The sequence below is a fragment of the Cannabis sativa genome, chromosome 3 (genome assembly GCF_029168945.1).
Source record: "Cannabis sativa cultivar Pink pepper isolate KNU-18-1 chromosome 3, ASM2916894v1, whole genome shotgun sequence".
In the NCBI taxonomy this organism is placed as follows: Eukaryota; Viridiplantae; Streptophyta; class Magnoliopsida; order Rosales; family Cannabaceae; genus Cannabis; species Cannabis sativa.
This window is the reverse complement of record NC_083603.1, coordinates 7,031,692-7,053,244: the sequence shown is the minus strand read 5'-3', so window position 1 is coordinate 7,053,244 and position 21,553 is coordinate 7,031,692. Positions and strand designations below refer to the sequence as shown.

The following is a 21,553-nucleotide window of genomic DNA, read 5'->3' as shown; positions in this document are numbered from 1 at the left end:
CCAACAAGTGAGCATGTTGTGCCGGGTGGTCATCTAAATTTTTCCGATGTACCCCAACAATACAAGGATCAAGTGCTCAATCGAATCAGAGTGAGTGATTTTTAATTATTAAAGGTTGTAATAATTTTATGTCCTCATTTACAAATTAACATAATTTTAAATTATTTTATTACATAGTACTACTTTGATATCGATGGGAATCCCCACCGAGACCTACTTATGGGGACTTTATATTCGGTGATGGCGGAGCGGTATAGTGAGCGAAAGACGCTCAGACACAAGCATTTCAAACAACATTACAAAAAACCAGAAGATTGGGACACAGTTCTCAAATTCCCCCCTGACTACTTGAATACCGAGACTTGGAAACCGGTTTGCGAATTGTTCGTTAGCGAGGCATTTTTGAATCGTTCAACTAAAAATAAATCGAATCGGCAACTAATGAAATATCCAACAACGCAAGGCACAAAATCGTTGGCGTCCATACGCCACGGAATGGTATGTATTAATTCTTTAATTGTTAAATGTTTCATAAAAAAAAATTCTTTAATAGTTAATAATATTTTTTTCTTATAATAAACTAATTTAATTGTTTATATTTGTATAGGGGGGTCCTCCTGGAGAGCATGTAGTTGAAGCATGGAAGGAGATCCATGTGAAAAAACCGTCTGGAAATTTCGTTAATGAATTAGCTGCAAAAGATTATGTAAGTGATTAAAATTATTTATTATTAAAATTTATATTTTATATTAATTACATATTCTAATAATTTTGATTTAAATAGGAGGAGCCGATCAAGGAGCTTGATAGGAAGCGACTTGAACGACAATCCCGGAGCGATGCGGGACCGAATGCGAATGCGATGCGGTTATCAGTTTGACGTAATGGAAACAGTTCTAGGCCAAAGATCTGACTATCAAAGAGGCGTGGGTAAAAGGCTCAAGGGCAAAGGAAAGAAACCAATCCCTCAAACTCAATCAACGGTGCCTCCCCAACCAACTACTGAAATGATGAGCACCATGGCAGATATATTCTCAGCTATGCGTGCCACTTGGGGGGTAATTTGACGCCTGAACAACGTGCCCAAATATTTAACCCACGCTTTGACAATTTCGTTCAAACGTATAGTCAATCGCAGTCGCCTGGTGGTTCGTCTTCTCAGAGTCATGCCGCTCCTCCGGAACAGCAACAACAACCTCCTACGCAACCACAATTTCAGCCTTCCTCGCAACAACAATTCCAAAATTTGTCACAGCAGCAATTTGAAAATTTTTTGCAGCAGCAACCCCAATCTTTTCCTCAGCAATTTCCTCAGCAGCAACAACAGTCTGCTCCGCCAATGGGAAATCAGTTCTTATACCGAACACCGTCAGAGTCTCCTCCGCTCGGCTCAAACTTTCTTGATTTTGGATTATTTGGGAGTTCATCGCGGGAGAACCAATTTTTTCAACTCCCATTTTCAACCAAGCTGAGCTCGGTAATTTGACGCTGGGTTTATCATCAGACCAAGCGTATGTGCCTTCTCCGCCACGGGCTTCGGGGACTCGTACCGAAAATAATCCAGATCAAGACTTCATAATTAGAGACTTGAATGAAGATGTTAATGAATAATTTATTTATGTTTTGTAATAATTTAGTTTAATTTTGAGACAATATTTTATTAGGATTAATATGTTAAAGTTAATTACTTTGGAGACAATTTTAAATTATTAATAAATTTTATTAAATTGTTTTAATTATATTAATTAGATTTATTTATTAAATATTTAATTAAATTGTTTTAATTATATTAATTAGATTTATTTATTAAATATTTAATTATTTATTTATATATAAGATAAATAAATTTTTAAAAATAATTAATATTTTTTTTTATTATTGGGTGTTGTAGCGGCGGAGCAATAGCGGCGGGACCCGCCGCTTGTGCCTGTGTCAGTCTCGAAACACGAAACTGACACAAAGCAATAGCGGCGGGGTCCCGCCGCTATTGCTCCGCCGCTATTAATAGTATTAGCGGCGGAACCAGTTTTTGGCCGCTAATACTATTAATAGCGGCCAAGCAATAGCGGCGGACCAATAGCGGCCGAGGTCCGCCGCTATTGCCCTTTAGCGGCCAAAAACTGGAGCAATAGCGGCCGAGGGGCCCGCCGCTATTGCTCCTGAATGTTGTAGTGGGAGTATGAATCGGAAGGGACCGATATTGAACTTTGAATCAGATATGTTAAACTTACTGTAATATCTATTCAATTCAATATCACCTAGTTGATCCTAGATCAAATGATCTTAATCCTGACATGGTTAGGTTCGATCTCAAGAGTATTATACATGTTCTTTGATTTGTTAATTAAGCCTACTTTTTGGTCAAGGTGATACGTACATTTTGGGAACATGGTAGTGCAATTGAGTGGGAGCGCTAAACATAGATATGGAATCTATAGATTCTATCAGGGCATAGAAGTGAAATGATGATTTCCTTCGAGCTTGGCTAAACAGAGATAAATGGTTGAGTACTCATTTCAGTGATTATGTTTAGTTCACTGAAATATCATTTATAGGTGGCTAAGTGTTTTAAGGATAAAATACATTAAAGGGTGTAACGGTAAATTAATTCCTATACAATGTAAATCATCTATAGAGGATCATTGATTATTGGGATTATAACAATGGATAACTAATAGCGTATCTATATCGTGAAACATATAGAGCGTTCTATATAACTGAGAGTGCAATTCCAAGTTCTATGGTGGATGCAACAAGGAATTAATAAGTCAGTAAATTTACTTGGTAAATTCTAGAGCTGCTTATTGGAAGCTCAGATATATAGGCCCATGGTCCCCATACTAGTTGAGATAATACTACTTGTAAGACTCAGTTAATTGATTTTGATTAATCAATTATAATTCTAAAATTAGACTGTGTCTAGTTTATGAATTTTCACTAAGCAATGGCTAAATTGTGAAGAAAGAGTTTGTAGGGTTAATTTGTTAATTAAGAGACTTTTATAAGTCTAATTAATAAATATATTAAATGACAATATTATTTAATAATTAATTTTTAGTTATTAAATAATTAGAATTGGCATTTAAGTGGTTAAATTAGAAAATTGGTATTTTTGAGAAAATAAGATGGAAAAAATGAGAAAATGGCAAAATTGGAAAGTGTGGCCCAATATACAACCCATGGCTGGCCACTCTAATAGCAATTTACCATTTATTTTTTTATTATTTTAATGAGAAATAAATCTAACCTAACCCTAGGTGGTTTTCTATAAATAGATAGTGATGGCTTAAGGGAAAAGATGATGCATCTCATTCGTTCAGTTAAAATTTAAGCCTCTCTTCCTATACCTAGCCGAAACCACTCTCTCTCTCTCTTCCTCTCTTCTAAACCGAACCCTATAGTGAAAGAGTGAGTGCCCACACACATCAAGTGGTACTCAATCATAGTGTGTAAGGCTGTGAAGAATCCAGTTTCAAGAGAAGGAGATTCGGACTCAGATCTTGGTGATACTCTGCTACAGAAAGGATACAAGGGATAAAGATCTGAGTGGAATGAGACATTATATTCTGCTGCAACCACTGTAAGATTTCTAATACTTTATATGTGTTTATTTCATATCGTTTTAGAAGTTCATATTTAGGATGTTAATAACATACTTATTAGTAAATCTAGATCCTGGTAAAATAATTCCAACAAAAGGACACAATCCTTGTCCTAAACAAGACATGGTAGGCACATGTCCCTATGAAGTTAATTTGTCTTTTTGGGTTAATTAATTCAATCAGATAAATATTTAAATTTAAAAAGTAGTTAAAGATATTTCAAAGTAGTTGTGATATTCTCTCGAGTAGTTAAAAGATTTTCTCATAAATATCAATAACTGAATTTGGTTATAGATATTTATTTATTTAAATAATTAAATTTGATTTAATAAGTAGAGATTTAGCTACTATAAATAGAAGCTTAATTTGAGAAATCAAAAGAGCTTTTTACATTGCTATTTTCGAAATATAGAGAAGAAAAAGAAATAATTTTCTCTCTCAAATTATTTTTCCTCATGTGTTAAGAATTAACAAGAACACATTATATACTTTATCCTAATAGCACATACTACTCCTTGTGTGTAGTGAATCAATTTAGAAGACACTGGCGTGAGTTCAATTGCATCATCCTCATCATTTGGAATAAAGAATACAACATACGAGAAGTTTCAAGGATACCTTGATAGTCATCAAGAGGTATATGTTTTAAACTTACATTTTATGTTTTGATTTAATGTACACGCATCTGAAGATCCACTGAGCTATGGTACAATGATAATCACGCATCCTGATTTAGTACCATAAAAACCAACACACTTCTCTCAGAGTTCCTCTTAGTTGGACCCCTTCCTTTGTTTGGTCTAGTTTGAGTTTGTGTTCCCTGAGGCTCTTTTCCCGATCGACGCACCGTCTCTTCTTCCATATCTGGTTCATCATGTTGAGTATCCTCCATGACAAGGTGGTTTGGTTATATCGGGGAGACGTGTTTCGTTTTTTTTTTTTTTTTACAAAGACTCTCAATGAAAGCACCAAACAGTTAACTCCAAATTTTGTTAAAAATAAATGAAGTCTTGTAAAGAAAAAATATATATTTATCGTTAATAAATATATATATCTATCACGAAGAACTTTTATGTGGTTTTGTAATTTAAATCTACATACTCCATAAGTGTTGCGATATTTAGCACACGCAAGTGTACGTATCGTTTAAAGTAGTAGACTCACTAGGAGTGAGGTCGATCCCACAGGGAGTGTAGTTAAGTACGTTAAAATTAAACTTTTACTTCTATTTGGTTAAATAAAAAATAAGGAAAGAATTAAGAATAAGAAACTAGTAAGAAACAATTATACAAGAAAATTGAAAGTTAATAAAAACTAGGGCTTCGATTTCAATTGTTTCTATTGAATATGGCCTAATATGATTATTTTCCTAATATTAATTTCTATGCAATGGCAGGTTTACTAAGGTAATTTATAGTCTTCTCAGATATATAAATCTCAATTACATGCAAACTTTCTACTCTCGTGATAAATTTAACATGCAACAGGCATTAAACACAGAAACCCTATAAGCTATCTAAACCATATAGGTACTCTCGTCCTATATCGAAATTCAGTTCTATTCTACTATAGCATATTTGACACTCACTTCTCAGATCTCGCATCAAAATCATAGACAGTTAATTGGTGGCCAGACAATTAAAAGTAATTAAGCACAAATAGAATAAAATACATAGAAATTAGGGGGAAAATAAATCATATTAAAACCATAAAACAATGTTAAACAATATCCATCTAACCCTAATTAAAGTGTTTAGTTACTCATGTTCAATGAAGCACAAATACACATATTAACTGATAGAAAAGAGATGAAAAAATACTGAAGAGAAGAAAAGATGAATGCTGAAAAATCCTGAGCAGTATGTCTTCAATATTGCAGCTGATCTCCTTATTCTGTATCTGAACTCTCACTTTTTCTCTCTGAGATTGCTTGCTGAAATCAACTCTATTCTTCCCTTTATATAGGCATTGAAGGCCTAAAAATATGGAAAAAAACGCAATATTTAAATTCCCATTCGGATTTAAATTTTTGGGAAACCTCAAACGAGATATTTTTTTTTTCTGCTGCGTTGGCTGATAGTATTTTGGCCATAACTCTCTCAATATTGCTTGGAATTGGACGATTCAAGATGTTCTGGAAAGATAAAAGAGAGATCTAGAACTTTTATGTTTTGACTTTTTCCAAAATCTGAACAGAACATCATCGAATTAAGGCTTGAAGTTTTGGCTTGCACAATTTTCTCCATTTTAAATATCATGATATTTTTATTTTTTTCCCATCTTTTTCTCTGATATTTTTCTAATCTTTTTCTATTTTAAATCTGCACAAATAAAAGATAACAAGCGTAAAAATGCTCCAAACACGATTAAAACTCAATTAAAAATATACTAAAATTAATACTAAAAATAACCTAACAAATTCTCCCAAACTAAGCTTTTACTCGTCCTCGAGTAAAACACTAAACAAACATTAAACAAGTCAATATCCAAAACATGAGTAATTTTCAAGTAGCTTCAATAACATGATTATGAAAAAAATTCACTTATGCATATAATCCAGAATTTCAGTTCAATTACACCCTTGACAGATTTCAATTTATTTTCATTTAGCTCATGAAACCATATAATGCAATTAACTAACAATTAAACCACTTTATGCATGCCAATTACAATCATCAATCCACTAACCCAAAATTCCATATGCTTGCAATACTTACTATTCTCCACTAATATAAATTAATGCACAACTAAGAATCAGAAGGTCTTTCTAGGCTTGTAATGTTAGGCTTAGGGTAAAGGTAGTTGAAATGGTCATTTAGACTTGTCTATACCATAAGCTTCTCCAATCATGTCACCCAAAATATTTTTCACACAATCCCAATACCCTTTTTCTAATTGCATGAGGGATATTATTATTTTCAACAAGGTTCCAACAACTTTATATTTATCTTTTTTTTTTATTTGACATTGGTTGTCAGATTTTTCTTCCTTTTCTGTTTTTTTTTTTCAAGTTGTTGCCAATCAATTTTTTTTTTCTATTCTCTCAATTTTCACACCTTTTCCACACACATACAACAAATTTCCCATCCAAATTCCCCCAAACTAAAGATCCACTTATGGTATAATTAGGGTTGAATATTTTGGATATTTATGGGTTTATCTTTTTAGGCTCAATATGTGTAGAACAAAGAATAGGTTAAGGCTGAAAAAGGGTAACTAGGATAAAAATTACAAGGATGGCTTGAAAGGCACAATCGATCCAAAAAAAATTGCCTAAATCACTTTCCTAGTCATGCATAATTTATTATTTCGCCTCAAATAGCAAGCAAGCAAGTTCTAGAATTTTCCAAACAACTTTTCACATATCAAATCAGCATACATAAACCAATTCAATTACTAGAAAATTACCTAATATGATTCTATGTTCTTTTAAGTATAAAATTAAAATTAGTCAAGAATGTGATATCACCAAGCACACGGATTTTTCGAAAAATAAATGAACTTTTTAAATCATGCTATCTACCTACTTTCAAATTGAATCATATTAAGAAAATTAACTTACATTAAAAATAAAAAAATTAAAATTAAAATTTTAAAATTTAAGTTCACCCCCCAAACTAAAGTGACACATTGTCCCCAATGTGACATTAAACTAAAGGGAAGGGAACTTACCTGAGCGCCATGTCAGTATGGCGGCGGTGGTGGTGGCGGGTAGAATCCACCTCTCGCATCCATGAGGGCCTTTGTGCCAAACGAAGAAAACTGACCTCCAATGTTGCAATTTTTAAAGCTTTCCTTAGATTGAGAGTCACCTTCATAATTCTCACACAATAGTCTTTTCATACGTCGTCGAAAAGTTCGAAAGCGTTCTTTAGACTTTCCTTTCTTCTTGTTGGTAGTTACTTCTCGATCATCCTTTACAACTTCCACTCGACAACAAGTAGGAATTTCAGTTGCGGCAAATACCTTGAAAGTCTCTTCTTCTTTTTGAACACGCAACTTTAACTCCCCCTTCTGTACATCAATTAATGCTCTTCCCGTTGCTAGGAATGGTCTTCCAAAGATGATAGGAATATTCTCATCTTCCTCCATGTCAAGTATTAAGAAATCAGCAGGGAAGATGAACTTACCAACCTTTACCAAAACATCTTCAATTATACCCCGAGGATGAGTCAAAGAACGATCTGCCATCTGTAAAGTCACTGTTGTGGGCTTGGATTCCCCTAATTTTAATCTTTTAAACATAGATAGGGGCATTAAGTTGATACTGGCTCCCAAGTCACATAAAGCTTTTGTTTGTATCGAACCCCCTATTGAGCATGGAATGTTGAAACTACCCGGATCTTTTAGCTTGGGTGGTAGTTTCTTTTGCAGGACCGCAGTGCACTCTTCAGTGAGTGCCACCATCTCAAATTCTTCCAACTTTCTTTTCTTAGATAGGATATCTTTCATGAACTTCAGATAAGTTGGCATCTGTTCCAAAGCCTCTATGAATGGGATGTTGATATGCAGTTTCTTGAATATTTCTAGGAATTTCAAAAACTGCTTATCCATCTTGTTCTTGTGAAGTCTTTGAGGATAAGGAATTTTGATGTGATGGTCAATGCTGATTGGAGGTGGTGTTTCTTTTTGTGGAAGCCCATCAGTAGTCTTCTCTTTCTCTGGTGTAGGTGTTGTCTCTACATCATCTTCCTCCTTTGGCTTGTTTTTGTTTGGCCCATCATAGGTCTTACCACTTCTCAAGGTAATTGCATTACAATTCTCCTTTGGATTGACTTCAGTAGTGCTAGGCAAGTTACCTTGAGTCCTGTTAGTGTTTTGAGAAGCCAACTGCTCCACTTTGTTTTCCAAGACCTTAATGGATGACTTAATCTCTGTCATGAATTGTAGCAACATGTCTAATTGAGGATTAGACCCTACACTAGAGTCCTGTTGTTGTTGATGTTGGCTTTGCTGAGGATAAAACCCTTGTTGTTGCTGATTAGGAAACTGCTTCTGGAAGTTCTGCTGACGACCATAATTATTCTGATAGTTTCCAATGGCGTGGGCTTGCTCCATTGGCAAACTGTCAACATCTATAGGGCAGGTGTTAGTAGTATGAGGTCCTCCACACAACTTGCAGACAACTTGAGCTTGTTTGGCTTGTGCAGTCACCAACTTTGTTAATGCCTCCACCTGGGCTGTCAACTTGGTTATTGCATCAACTTCTTGCATACCTGCAACCTTTTTAGTTGGGCCTTTCTCTGTTGACCATTGTTGATTAGTTATGGCCATTTCTTCAAGTAATTCAAAGGCCTCATTAGCACTTTTCCTCATGAAAGCTCCACCAGCGGCAGCATCTATCAGTGTTCGGGTGTTGTTCAGTAATCCAGTATAGAAGTTATGCACTTGTAACCACTTTTCAATCCCATGGTTTGGGCACTTCCTCAATAAGTCCTTGAATCTCTCCCAGGCTTCATAAAGAGATTCGTCGTCATGTTGGGTGAAGTTGTTGATGTCAGCTCTCAGCTTGGCAATCTTCGCAGGAGGAAAGAATTTGGACAGGAATTTCAGGGCCAATTCCTCCCAAGTGTTGATTGAGTGAGTTGGTAAAGAAACTAACCAACTTTTGGCTCGCTCCCTTAGTGAGAATGGGAACAACCTTAACCTAATGGCGTCATCGCTAACTCCATTCACCTTGAATGTCTGACACAGCTCTTCGAAGTTGGCGAGGTGCATGTTTGGGTCTTCTGATGGCAGTCCCCCAAACTGGACTGAAGATTGGACCATCTGCAGTATGGCTGGATTGATTTCAAAATTGTTGGCATCGATGGGAGGTGGTCTTATACAAGATCTAGCCCCTATCAAGTTAGGAAGCAAATAATCCCTCAGGCTACGGTCATTGTTGCCATTATTGGCGTTGTCAGCCATGACTTTGTTCAATCTCTACTGCCGCTCTTTCCAATCTCTTCCTTCTTCTGTTCTTTTTACAAGTCTTCTCTATTTCAAGTAATCTCACGATTGCACCTTGACTTAAACCTGAAAAAGATAAGATTCTAAAACAAACAGGATTAGTACTATAATTGGAAAGAAAAACCAAATTAGAACAAAATTTAATTTTTAATAATATTAACTATCACTCCCCGGCAACGGCGCCAAAAACTTGTTGCGATATTTAGCACACGCAAGTGTACGTATCGTTTAAAGTAGTAGACTCACTAGGAGTGAGGTCGATCCCACAGGGAGTGTAGTTAAGTACGTTAAAATTAAACTTTTACTTCTATTTGGTTAAATAAAAAATAAGGAAAGAATTAAGAATAAGAAACTAGTAAGAAACAATTATACAAGAAAATTGAAAGTTAATAAAAACTAGGGCTTCGATTTCAATTGTTTCTATTGAATATGGCCTAATATGATTATTTTCCTAATATTAATTTCTATGCAATGGCAGGTTTACTAAGGTAATTTATAGTCTTCTCAGATATATAAATCTCAATTACATGCAAACTTTCTACTCTCGTGATAAATTTAACATGCAACAGGCATTAAACACAGAAACCCTATAAGCTATCTAAACCATATAGGTACTCTCGTCCTATATCGAAATTCAGTTCTATTCTACTATAGCATATTTGACACTCACTTCTCAGATCTCGCATCAAAATCATAGACAGTTAATTGGTGGCCAGACAATTAAAAGTAATTAAGCACAAATAGAATAAAATACATAGAAATTAGGGGGAAAATAAATCATATTAAAACCATAAAACAATGTTAAACAATATCCATCTAACCCTAATTAAAGTGTTTAGTTACTCATGTTCAATGAAGCACAAATACACATATTAACTGATAGAAAAGAGATGAAAAAATACTGAAGAGAAGAAAAGATGAATGCTGAAAAATCCTGAGCAGTATGTCTTCAATATTGCAGCTGATCTCCTTATTCTGTATCTGAACTCTCACTTTTTCTCTCTGAGATTGCTTGCTGAAATCAACTCTATTCTTCCCTTTATATAGGCATTGAAGGCCTAAAAATATGGAAAAAAACGCAATATTTAAATTCCCATTCGGATTTAAATTTTTGGGAAACCTCAAACGAGATATTTTTTTTTCTGCTGCGTTGGCTGATAGTATTTTGGCCATAACTCTCTCAATATTGCTTGGAATTGGACGATTCAAGATGTTCTGGAAAGATAAAAGAGAGATCTAGAACTTTTATGTTTTGACTTTTTCCAAAATCTGAACAGAACATCATCGAATTAAGGCTTGAAGTTTTGGCTTGCACAATTTTCTCCATTTTAAATATCATGATATTTTTATTTTTTTCCCATCTTTTTCTCTGATATTTTTCTAATCTTTTTCTATTTTAAATCTGCACAAATAAAAGATAACAAGCGTAAAAATGCTCCAAACACGATTAAAACTCAATTAAAAATATACTAAAATTAATACTAAAAATAACCTAACAATAAGTCAATATTATTTCTGAATTTATCTTTATAGTGTTTACTGATTACAAGAGAATATCTTTGGATATTATCCTAATCTCACAAAGTTTTTCTTTCCCAAAAAGACCGATCCTTTTTTCCGTAGGTTTTGTCCTTATTTATAAGATTTTTAGGAATGACAATTATTCTCTTTTGATTTTATCTAGGTAACCGTTCATTAAACATGGACAATCCCCACGTTTTATATTTACAGCATGTGGATAAATAAAATAACTGTTGATAACCGCTTTTTGTTCTTATCAGGAAGTAGTTTGTTCGTAGCTAAGATAACGTATTCCAAATATAGCTTGTATTCTTCAGCGGTGTTCTGGAATAGCTGGTCATTTCCCGCGAGACGCTAGTTAAGATGTTTGTCCTCGCTATTGTCTTTTACGACAATTCTCAAACTAGTCCTTAGGAATCCCGAGATAGGTTGCACTTTGCTTATTTCTCTTAATCTTTCAACATACTCACGAGTATGTGGATCAAAAGACTGGAAGCTCTTAAAGAACTCACTATCTACCTTTTCCACTTAACTCATCCCTTCATGATATAATCCTACCTCGTTTATCTCGGTCAAGTTTCGAGATTAGCTTGTGATCTTGTTATCCTCGAAAATCACTATATTTATAGCATAACGCGAGGTCATTACATCTTTTGACGGTCGTCTATCCTGAGGTAGAACATTTAATTTATTCCTCACATTTATTGTTTTCCTCGATCTTCGAGACCTACATCCACATGCCATATTTATAATTACTGCTTAAAATATGGACGTAACAAAAATATATTGTCAAAAAATAACATTCAAATAGCGAGTTACATTCGTATAAACAACAAAACATGAAAATGATTCACTTAACTGAATTACTTAATTAATTAACCTTGTTGTTAGCACTATAGTACTTAAAATTCTCCTAAAACTAATAGATGGTATGTTCTAACTATTATTTACATTGTTTTATAGAACAATTTCATTGATAATTTTCCCATAAGCTAAAAACAAAGATGCCCTTGTCCGTAGTAGGTATAAAAATGACAAATAGTTTTAAATGGCACCCACAAAACATAAAGATACAAATAAAAAAGAATGGGCATCTCTTCCCACTTGCTCAACTCTCACAGCTTAAGTACAGTTAAACCTCAGTGTAGGTCCCCACACCCACACCCAAATATAAATGTAACAATTTGATGAAACCATGCAACTTGCAAGGCAGAGACCATACCCCCCACAACAACACCTATATGACCTATATATATAATTGTACTATACTATATACTCTCTATACGTACAACTCAAAATAAATTAAAATTAAATATAGGACTCTTACTCCCATGTTCATTTTCCCAGTCTTGATCACATGATGCATTTGCCTTCCAAATAAACTTTGATATTATATATATATAATATTCATACAATAAACATACACCACAAGAAAAAAGAATTAAAAAGAGTATCTAAAACATTTGAGTAGTCGGTTTCTTTTTGACAATTTAAAAACAAACAAGGAACTAGGCCGACCTCTTCAAAATTTAAAATGTATTTTTATTTACATGATGATGATCTTCAAATTCAATATTGAGAGTGACCCCACCCTAACCCTAACCCTAACCCTAACTCTTAACATATCTATAAATTTATGGTGCACTCTCCAAAAGATGTGCATTGATGTAATTCTTTGGTGTTTTTGAAATCCAAATTATTTTATTTGTTATGACAGCGTACAACGTAATTATTTAACACATTCAACAAATTTTCAAAAAATTTAATATGCTAAAAATAAGGTTTAAATAGCATGTCTCACACGTGCCTTTTTTATTTTATATTGCAAATCCAATCCCAATCCATCTAATAGAATCAGATATCCAATAATAATTGGATCGGATTGGATGTAAATTTTAAAAATTAAATCGGATCGGTTGTTGGATAAGACATCCAATCCAATAGATAACCGACCAAACCGATTCAATTATCATCCAATGGTCATCCATTTATATTTATATATTTTTAAAATACATTTCTAATTTTATATATTTAATATATTTTATTTAAAAATATATATTAATTAATTTAATATACATTTAACACATGAGATTAATGAAAAAAAAAATCTTAATTCTAAAATATTAATTCTCATCTTCCTAAATGCTATAAAATTGTCAATGCGTATTGAATAAATTTTATTTTTTAGTAATTTTATTATGAGATCATGAGAATTAAGTTGGACTAAACTAATGTTTATTAGGTATGTTAGATTATTAAGTTTTAAATTATGTTTTATATATATATTTTTAATGAAATATCAACTTAAATGGTAGCTGAAATGGATTGGATGGATCCAATCCAATCTAATAGAAAATCAGTCAATGCATCCAATGGTTGGAACCGATCCAATTCAATACATCCATTGGATCGGATCGGATCGAATGTCTCAATTCATGACAAAATTCAATATCCCATAAATAATTTGATTAGATCGGTTGGGTCTAAATACATTGGATGTGATTCAATAAACACTCCTTACTAAGAGGGGGATAGTGAGAGAAGGAGGGGGTTCTAGTGGTTGACGGCGATAGATCTTAGCCTAGGAGAGAGAGAGAGAGAGAGAGAGAGAGAGAGAGAGAGAGAGAGAGGAGTGAGGGCGACGAGACGAGAGACTAAGAGGGAGAATCGTGAGAGTGGGAGGGGTTGTTTGGATTTTGGGGTTATAGTTTTGGGTTTATACTTTTAGAAAATTAGATTAGGGTTTCGAGGAGAATCGTGAGAGTAGGAGGGGCTCTTTGGTAGAAGAAAAAGAGGAAGAACAAGAAGAATAAAGATGTGTCTAGACCAAACCAAAGGGGTCTCGATGGTTCTAGAGAGAAAGAAAAAGAAAGGAAAAATAAATAAAGGGAATAAAATGGTAATTTGTAATTTACATTATTTCTTAAAATTATTTTTTAAATTTGAAATATTTTTTATAATATTTAAAGAATTAATATTATGTGGTTCGCGAAAAATTCGCTACATTAAAGAATACAATGTGATATATCTACCGTGATACTTAACAGAGTATTTAAGACGTAAGAGTAAATAGCATAAAAGAAGTTATAGTTCAAGTAATTTTGTTGCCAATATTAAAAATTAAAAAAAATACGGAAAAAGTGCACCGTAAAAGTACACATTTATATAATAACATATTATAGTTATAGCAAATATTTTCTTGATTCCCCTTTAAAGCTTGTTACCATAAATTGTTTGTAGATTTTCAAAAGTAAATGGAATATCTGCTAAAAAAAATTAGTTTATAACTCTTCAAAATGCCAAAAAAACAAAAAACACTAGAACATGAACGAAAGTCATACTCTTACCTAAACAAAATTACAATAAATATAGGTGCAATTTTTATATTTAGTACATTTATTTGTATTTATCCAAAAAGAAAAAAAGTGGATTTCCTTTGGAGTTATATATGTGCCACTCAAAGTGTAATAACGGCCATTGATAACTATTTTCATTTATTCATCATTAATAATAATAATAATAACATCGAATAGAAAGAGACTTTTTATGTCAAATGATATATAAAGTTTAGTTATAATATTGACCAAAGAGACTTGTATTTTTCATTTAATAAAACGCGTTAAATATTGAATTGAACCCTTCAAAGACGTTTTGATGAAAATGACTCCAAAAACACTTTCTTTGGAATTTGGTTATTACCTTTAGACAACTAAGCATAACATGTCAATGTGTTGAAAATGTGGCATTAATTCATAGAGATTTAAACTAGCTAGGTGTGTTAAGTTTGACATGTGAACGTTATTTTTTGGTGATTCTAACCTCATTCATGTTTCTATCAAAAAACAAAAAAGACCATTCATGTGAATGGCAATTTTTGTGTTAGAGCTATATTAATATACAAATATCATAACCAGGTAGATAATTAGAAACATGAATTGTCTCCTATGAGGAAAAAGTACACAACCTTTGCAAATTCAAAGTGTGAAGAGCCCACCTATTTATAAATATCATGTCATGATATCATTACTACCTTGAAATCCTCATTCAAAATTAAAACTCTAAATAAAGGATTTGAATCTAGTTTTTTTTAAGGAGAGGTGTAAAATCACTCCACTATACCACCTCTTATATGGTAATTGATTATTATACTTGTCATTAACTTATTTTAACAGTATATTCCTATCGAATAAGAAAGTAAAAGAGTAGAAGAAGTAGCTATTCGGGAAATTTTTTTTATCCTGGTTACTATAGGAAATATTTAGGGCAACCGCTTCTTTATGTTTTTTATTCCTTATTGTATGACATTTTTGGTATCTTTTGCATCTTTTTCGCCACATTTTTGTCGGAATTATGGTGTCATGAAATTAGTTATTTTTTCGTATTTCTTTTTTAGGAGGGTAATAGGAAAATACTGACAGAAAATAATAGAGTATTTCTCTATAAAAAGTTCTATTTCATACGGTTAAAGATCTCGTGACACCCAATTATAAGTCGAGAGATATTATTTTTACAATTATTATCTTTTAAATTTAGAGCACTCCCAATAACTTTTCTATTCTATCTTTTAAAATACCTCACTAAAGCTTCATTATTTCTATTGTAGCTCATACATTTACATATATCATAAGTTAGCTTCTTTATGCTTCTCTTTATATTATTTAAAAATTATATCTTTATATATATTTTATTAATTAAAATGAAGAAAAATATAAAAATGAGTAAAAAGAATAATAAAAAATAATTAATGGAATAAAAGAGAGAAAGAAAAAAATATAAAATGTATTTATCTCTTCACTATTCGTTTATTCATGAGTTAAATATAGAGAAAAAAATTTTAGAGTTTGAAATGAGTTATGATAGCTAAGGGTTTAAATCATTTGTTGGAATTCAATTTTAAACTTTTAACTATTTTTTTTTTAACTTTTAGTTATTATAATTGTTGTTTTGAGTGCTTTTATAGATGACCTAAAAACCTAGATGTTACATTTATAAAATAATTAAAGACATTTTTGTTATTTCATCTCATTATATAATCTCATTTTCCTCCAAACCAAACCCAATAGCTTCATAAATAATAATATTAGGGAATTTGACAAAATCCAATTGAATAAATAAACAAATTATTGACTTCTTTCGTTCCCAATATAACTTTTTAACTATGATACGTGATAAAATGGGACTTGACCATGACTACAATGATATGGAATCTTAGCAAAAAATAATAACTAGGACGATGGGAGAGTTTGGCAAAATCAATCTGACAATGCATAGATTCCCCTTACAATAATACAAAAACAAAATATATATACTTTTGTCAGTCAAGAATTGCTGCTTCTTTCAATCTTTTTTATTTGTCATTTTGGTAAATATTAATTGCTTCTTTCAATCTTTTTTATTTGTCATTTTGGTAAATATTAATGGCTATTTTATTTTGGCTATTTTATTTGTCAGGAAGCATTTTTAACAACCTTAAAAGTTCAAGAGTATGATTTGGTACATGTCAAAATTCAGAGGGCAAAAATCATAATTAGCCTTTTATTTTTTATTATTAGACTAGATTGCTACTTGATTCAATACATTCTCTTTTTTAAATTTGTTTATATTTTTGAGGTTAGATTAAAGCAAATAACAACAACAATAATAAAGATAGAAAAGATCATAATGTAAATTTCAACTCAATACTATTTTGTCTTGACAATCATAAAATCAAATATATAAATGCTCATGTGAACAACAGTTGTGTAGATAACAATTCTTCTTCTTCTTCATTTTGGATCCAATTCCAAAGTCATGTTTTCTGTTGTAAAATAAGCAAAGAATGAAAAGGGTTTAAGGAGTATTAAAAATTTGACTCGTGTGATAATCTTCTCAGCTGGATTTTCATCACTAATTCCCTTTTTGGTTTTTTCTTTTCAAAGAAAAATATAAGAACTAAAATAAGAAGAGCATAAAAAATTTCAAATTAAGGAATTGAAGTTAGTCCTTCCATCAGATTAATTGTCAGCTAAGCTCATGAATCCCATTCAGGCTTTCCAAAACTGGACTGGTGGAATAGATGTTGAGCCCTCGGGTTCGTCCCGGTGCCCCGCCTTTCAGTGATGAAACATCTATGACAATCCTGCTCAAACCATGATAATCAAGTCAGTAATCATCAAGCCATTAGAGCAAGCCTTTGCTAAACCATATGATGAAGAAACTTACAAGTCCTTGAATCCCTTTTCAAGTTCAGGAGTTCTGCTGCTTATGATGATTTTCTGGTCGATTTTCGAGATAGAATGATCCTCAGGAAGATCAACCCATATGGGTTCTGAATAGAAATTACAAACAATATTTAGTTTCATCAAAGTTCATCACAGAAATAAGTTTTAAACAAAAAGCCTCACAACTTAATCTTCATACCAATTTCAGGGGAACCATTCTCACTTTTGTCAAGCCCCAAGAGTTTCTACACCAAAATTAACAATCTTGTTAATAAGACATAAATAATTGTTTGAAGTTTTCAAAAGAAAAACTTCAATACCCAGTCAAAGATACCTTGAGACTTTTGTAACACTCTTCAAGATCATCATTGTACAAAATATGATCAAAGATGCCTGATGATTGACCTTGCTCAATTTCAGCCTTAGCATTTCTGAGTCTTTTTAGTACCTGTTCTTCTGTTTCGGTTCCCCTGTAAAACCGAAAAATATTCAATTTTGGAACAAAAGGGAAAATTTGAGGAACAAAACATATAAGCCAAAACAGGCAGAGCTCTTCTAACTCTACCTTGCTCTAAGCCTCTTCTCAAGTTCCTCCATTGAAGGTGGACATACAAAAACAAATATAGCTTCAATAGAACTAGCTTTAACAGATCTTGCCCCTTGAACATCAATGTCCAGAATACATCTCTACATTCAAGTTTTAGTCAACAAAAAGTCATATTCAGAATAAAAGTTCAACCTTTTTCAAAGCAAATAGGAAAAGGGTATTAGTATTAGATGTTTAACCTTTCCATCATCTGCTACAACTTCAACTGCTTCAACACTTGTTCCATAAAGATTTCCATGGACAGAAGCAAACTCAAGGAACTTCCCATCTTGGATTTCTTTCTCCATAACACTTCTATCTGTGAAATGGTAGTGAACCCCATCTTTCTCCATGTTCCTTGAAGCACGAGTTGTATGGCTAACAGAGAATCCAAACATGGATGGGAACTCTTTCATGAGCATGGAGATAAGTGTGCCTTTACCAACTCCAGAAGGACCACTTATAACAACAGGCTTCTCAGCTTTACCCTTAACACCTTTACTCCAAGCAACAACCTCAGTCCCCAAAATTTTCTTCTGTTGCCTAACATATGGGGTATCCACCTAACCATTTGAATAAAATGGAATAACAAATTATATTCCGTATCAAAAGGAAGAAAAGGGGTAAGGAAGAAAAGGGGTTTGGTTTGATTTAACTAAAATATCATATCTTCAAAGAATACCAACCTCAAGAAACCATGCAAAATCATCTGGGGTGGAACATTTCTTAATTCCCAAAATTCTGTCTTCATTCAAAAGCACAGTTGAAAAGCCTTTACTGGGTTTTGGCGCTGTCCCCAAAACTGTAGGGTATACCCTACAAAATATTTATCAGAAAATTAGTATCATAAACTTCAGAGTACTTAAAAAGAAGCTCTTTTAAGTCCAAATCTCTAAAAAAAAAACTCACCATTCACCACTAGATTGGTCAAATATCTGAACCCCAATTTCTAATGTTGACTCATTAGAGGATCCACCAATCAAATACTGTTTTTTTAAAATAAAAAACATAAAACAAATATAAGATTCCGTACATTGTAAAAACTGCCATACAAAAACAGGACATTTCTATTGAAATACTATATCACCAAGTTTGATTATCATACAGTTTTGTTGCCAACAACAATGGTTGTTGTTGAATCACAGCCGTTGGATTTTAGATCGAACCCGTTTGAAAATCCCTTCTGAACCTCATCAAGAAAAAAAGCTGGAGCTTCTCCCTATGACAACCACAACAAACCCAATACAGATCAGAACACAACAAAGAAACCCTTTTGATTCATTTATCAAGTGATCACACTAAAGATGAACGTTATTAACTCACCATTGATATGGAGAAATCTATTCCTTCAATCTAGATATAGGTTGAGTTACCTGTTCAAATAAAGATCTCAAACGGTAAGAACCAATCCATATTTTCTGGATCTACAAGTTTAAAGATGAACATGACAAAAAGTATTGTCAAGAGAATGAGACCATAAATCACAACATTCCAACAAGAGAAAAGTCAAAATAGGTTCCATGAATCAAAACCCAGATGCTCATTTCAGCTCCTCAATGAGAAAAAACACAGAAACATACAAACAAAACCCTTTTTAACCCAACACCAAACACAATGTAAAAGAAAAAAAAAATGGATCAACAAACTAAAGGCAGAAAATTAGCAAAGAGAATAATAATAAGACAGACCCATATACCTTTCAATACGTAAAAAACAAAAAAGAAAGCTTTTTTTATTGAGAAGAAGATATTTAACAAAACCCCAAGTGAGGATTTAAAGACCACTTCTTTGTTTTCGAAGCTTTTTTCTTTTCTGGGTGGTTTTTTCTTAGTTTTCTCTTTCTCAACCTGTTTTCTCAGGTCTTAAGGTTAAGAATCAGAGAAGAACAAACTCAGGATGAAAAATCCTAGAGAAAAAGTTAGGAGCAACGTTGAGAAACGTTCTCATATTTGTAGTAGGAGCGAGAAAGAGAAAGAGAAGAAACAATGTCGAATTCACGAACCAAGAAGACCGGCTTTCGTTTTCTCGTAAGGGCCTTGCTTATGAAGTTTCTACCCTACTTTCTATTTTTTATTTATTTATTTATTTATTTATTTCCTTATTAATATTTATATTTATTTTATTTAAATATTTATTTAGATTTTAAGGGGATGGGGCTAGAGTAAGGGGAAATTTTTCTTTTATTTTTAAAGTGTGAAGGAAAAGAAATTAAATTAATATTTCTTAAGGAGTGACACGTGTATAATAGTACGATAATTAGTTGACACGAAGGAAGATTTTATTTTATTTTATTTATTTTTGCTAAGAAATTAGGAAGAATTTTGTTGACCACCCAAAATAATAAGAATAAAAAATTAATTATTGAAACTACATAAACAAACTATTTTTTATTATATTTTTAATAAGCTCCAATGAGAAACAAAATTTAGTAGTGATTTCTCAAAATATAATTATTAGTTTAGAGATAATAAATCCGAACCAAACGAAACAAGCATTTATAATCCCAAAATTAAAGGGATATTAATTAAAATGAGGGGTAAATCTATTTATTAAGTACCAGCAATTATTTATTTTAGCTAAAAAGTATGGTGAATCTACCATTATGACTGGGATAATAAGGGCTTTTATGGTAAGTTAAGTTTATATAATTCACAAAAAGGAGCTATTTAAATTATTGGAAAAATATATACTAGAGTTAAAGGAGTGTTATGGTAAATGTAAAACCCTATAAATTTCGGGTAAGTTTTTTTTTTACGTTGTGATTGTTTAGGATAATTTGTAAATTTTTTAAAAAAATTTAAATAATTTATCATGTCAAAATTAAGATTCAAAACTTGATCTTTCTTTGGATGATCATGTTTGGTGGTCTTGCTACCCTAGTTGTATTAGTTGCAGTACAGGCTTTGTCAACCAATTCTCTTCCTGACTGGAAAGTAGCTAGTGTGTTTTATTTATCTTTAAACTTGGCTAAAAAGTTTCGTTTATCTTGTTTTTCCTTTATTAATCGTAGTTGTAATGCTTTGGCTGATGGTGTAACTAAGAACGCTAGAATTTCTAGTGATTTGGCAATTTTGTATCAAGGGGAGGGTAATCCCCCGGTGATTCCCATCAATTTTCTTAATTAATGAACTCATGGTTCTTTCAAAAAAAAAAAAAAATCTTGATTTGTTAAATATTTTTGACACTCTTTTCTATCTTGATATTGTTTTCATTGGATTAACTCAAAAAAAATTTAATAAGTCATTTTTTTCAAATAATAATAATAAAAATTTGTGCAATAATACATTTAAACTTTTTTTTGTGCATTAATTGATCATGTCATATAGGCTCAAGTAAGACATTCAATTGTGTCGATTTAAATTATTCAAAGAAAATCTTTTATATATATATATATATTATGTCAAAAAGATGGTAATTAAATCATTGTAAACTATTTGAAATTTTTTAAAAAAATTATAAATGACTTTAAATAATTACAATGTATACTATCATAAAAAAATTAGACTAAAATTTTTTCACGTTCATGAACTACACAGACCATACATGTACTCTCATCCAATATCGAAATTTTATCTGAACAATTATAGCATATTTAATTACACTTTTCAAATTTTAAATTAAACAACTGAAATCATATAAATGGTGATCAAGCATTCACAAGAATTAAACATAAATGACATAGATGATAATAA

The 21,553-nt window shown here is 32.1% G+C and overlaps 3 protein-coding genes and 1 non-coding gene across 4 annotated transcripts; 2 read left to right on the top strand and 2 right to left on the bottom strand.

Annotated features, from left to right (window-relative positions):
* Positions 1–781, top strand: LOC133029010 (uncharacterized). The gene is made up of 3 exons (XM_061111281.1): positions 1–90; positions 178–498; positions 608–781. Exons 2-3 carry the CDS (start codon positions 220–222, stop codon positions 716–718), a joined length of 390 nt encoding a protein of 129 aa, XP_060967264.1. The 5' UTR covers positions 1–90; positions 178–219; the 3' UTR covers positions 719–781.
* A 6,505-nt stretch (positions 782–7,286) lies between these two features.
* Positions 7,287–9,512, bottom strand: LOC115704515 (uncharacterized). Its single transcript, XM_061112315.1, has 2 exons — positions 7,940–9,512; positions 7,287–7,684 (listed from the first exon to the last, which is right to left on the bottom strand). The coding sequence occupies exons 1-2, from the start codon at positions 9,510–9,512 to the stop codon at positions 7,287–7,289; spliced, it is 1,971 nt and encodes a 656-aa protein (XP_060968298.1).
* On the top strand, positions 9,007–9,113 carry LOC115708408 (small nucleolar RNA R71). The gene has a single exon (XR_004009910.2). It is a non-coding gene; the product is annotated as a small nucleolar RNA R71 (small nucleolar RNA).
* Positions 9,513–16,716: 7,204 nt separating the features above from the next.
* Positions 16,717–19,914, bottom strand: LOC115709677 (guanylate kinase 2). Its single transcript, XM_030637840.2, has 11 exons — positions 19,558–19,914; positions 19,185–19,234; positions 18,967–19,080; positions 18,771–18,847; positions 18,548–18,677; positions 18,062–18,424; positions 17,841–17,962; positions 17,610–17,745; positions 17,475–17,520; positions 17,277–17,382; positions 16,717–17,193 (listed from the first exon to the last, which is right to left on the bottom strand). The coding sequence occupies exons 2-11, from the start codon at positions 19,185–19,187 to the stop codon at positions 17,076–17,078; spliced, it is 1,215 nt and encodes a 404-aa protein (XP_030493700.2). The 5' UTR covers positions 19,188–19,234; positions 19,558–19,914; the 3' UTR covers positions 16,717–17,075.
* Between the last annotated feature and the right edge of the window lie 1,639 nt (positions 19,915–21,553).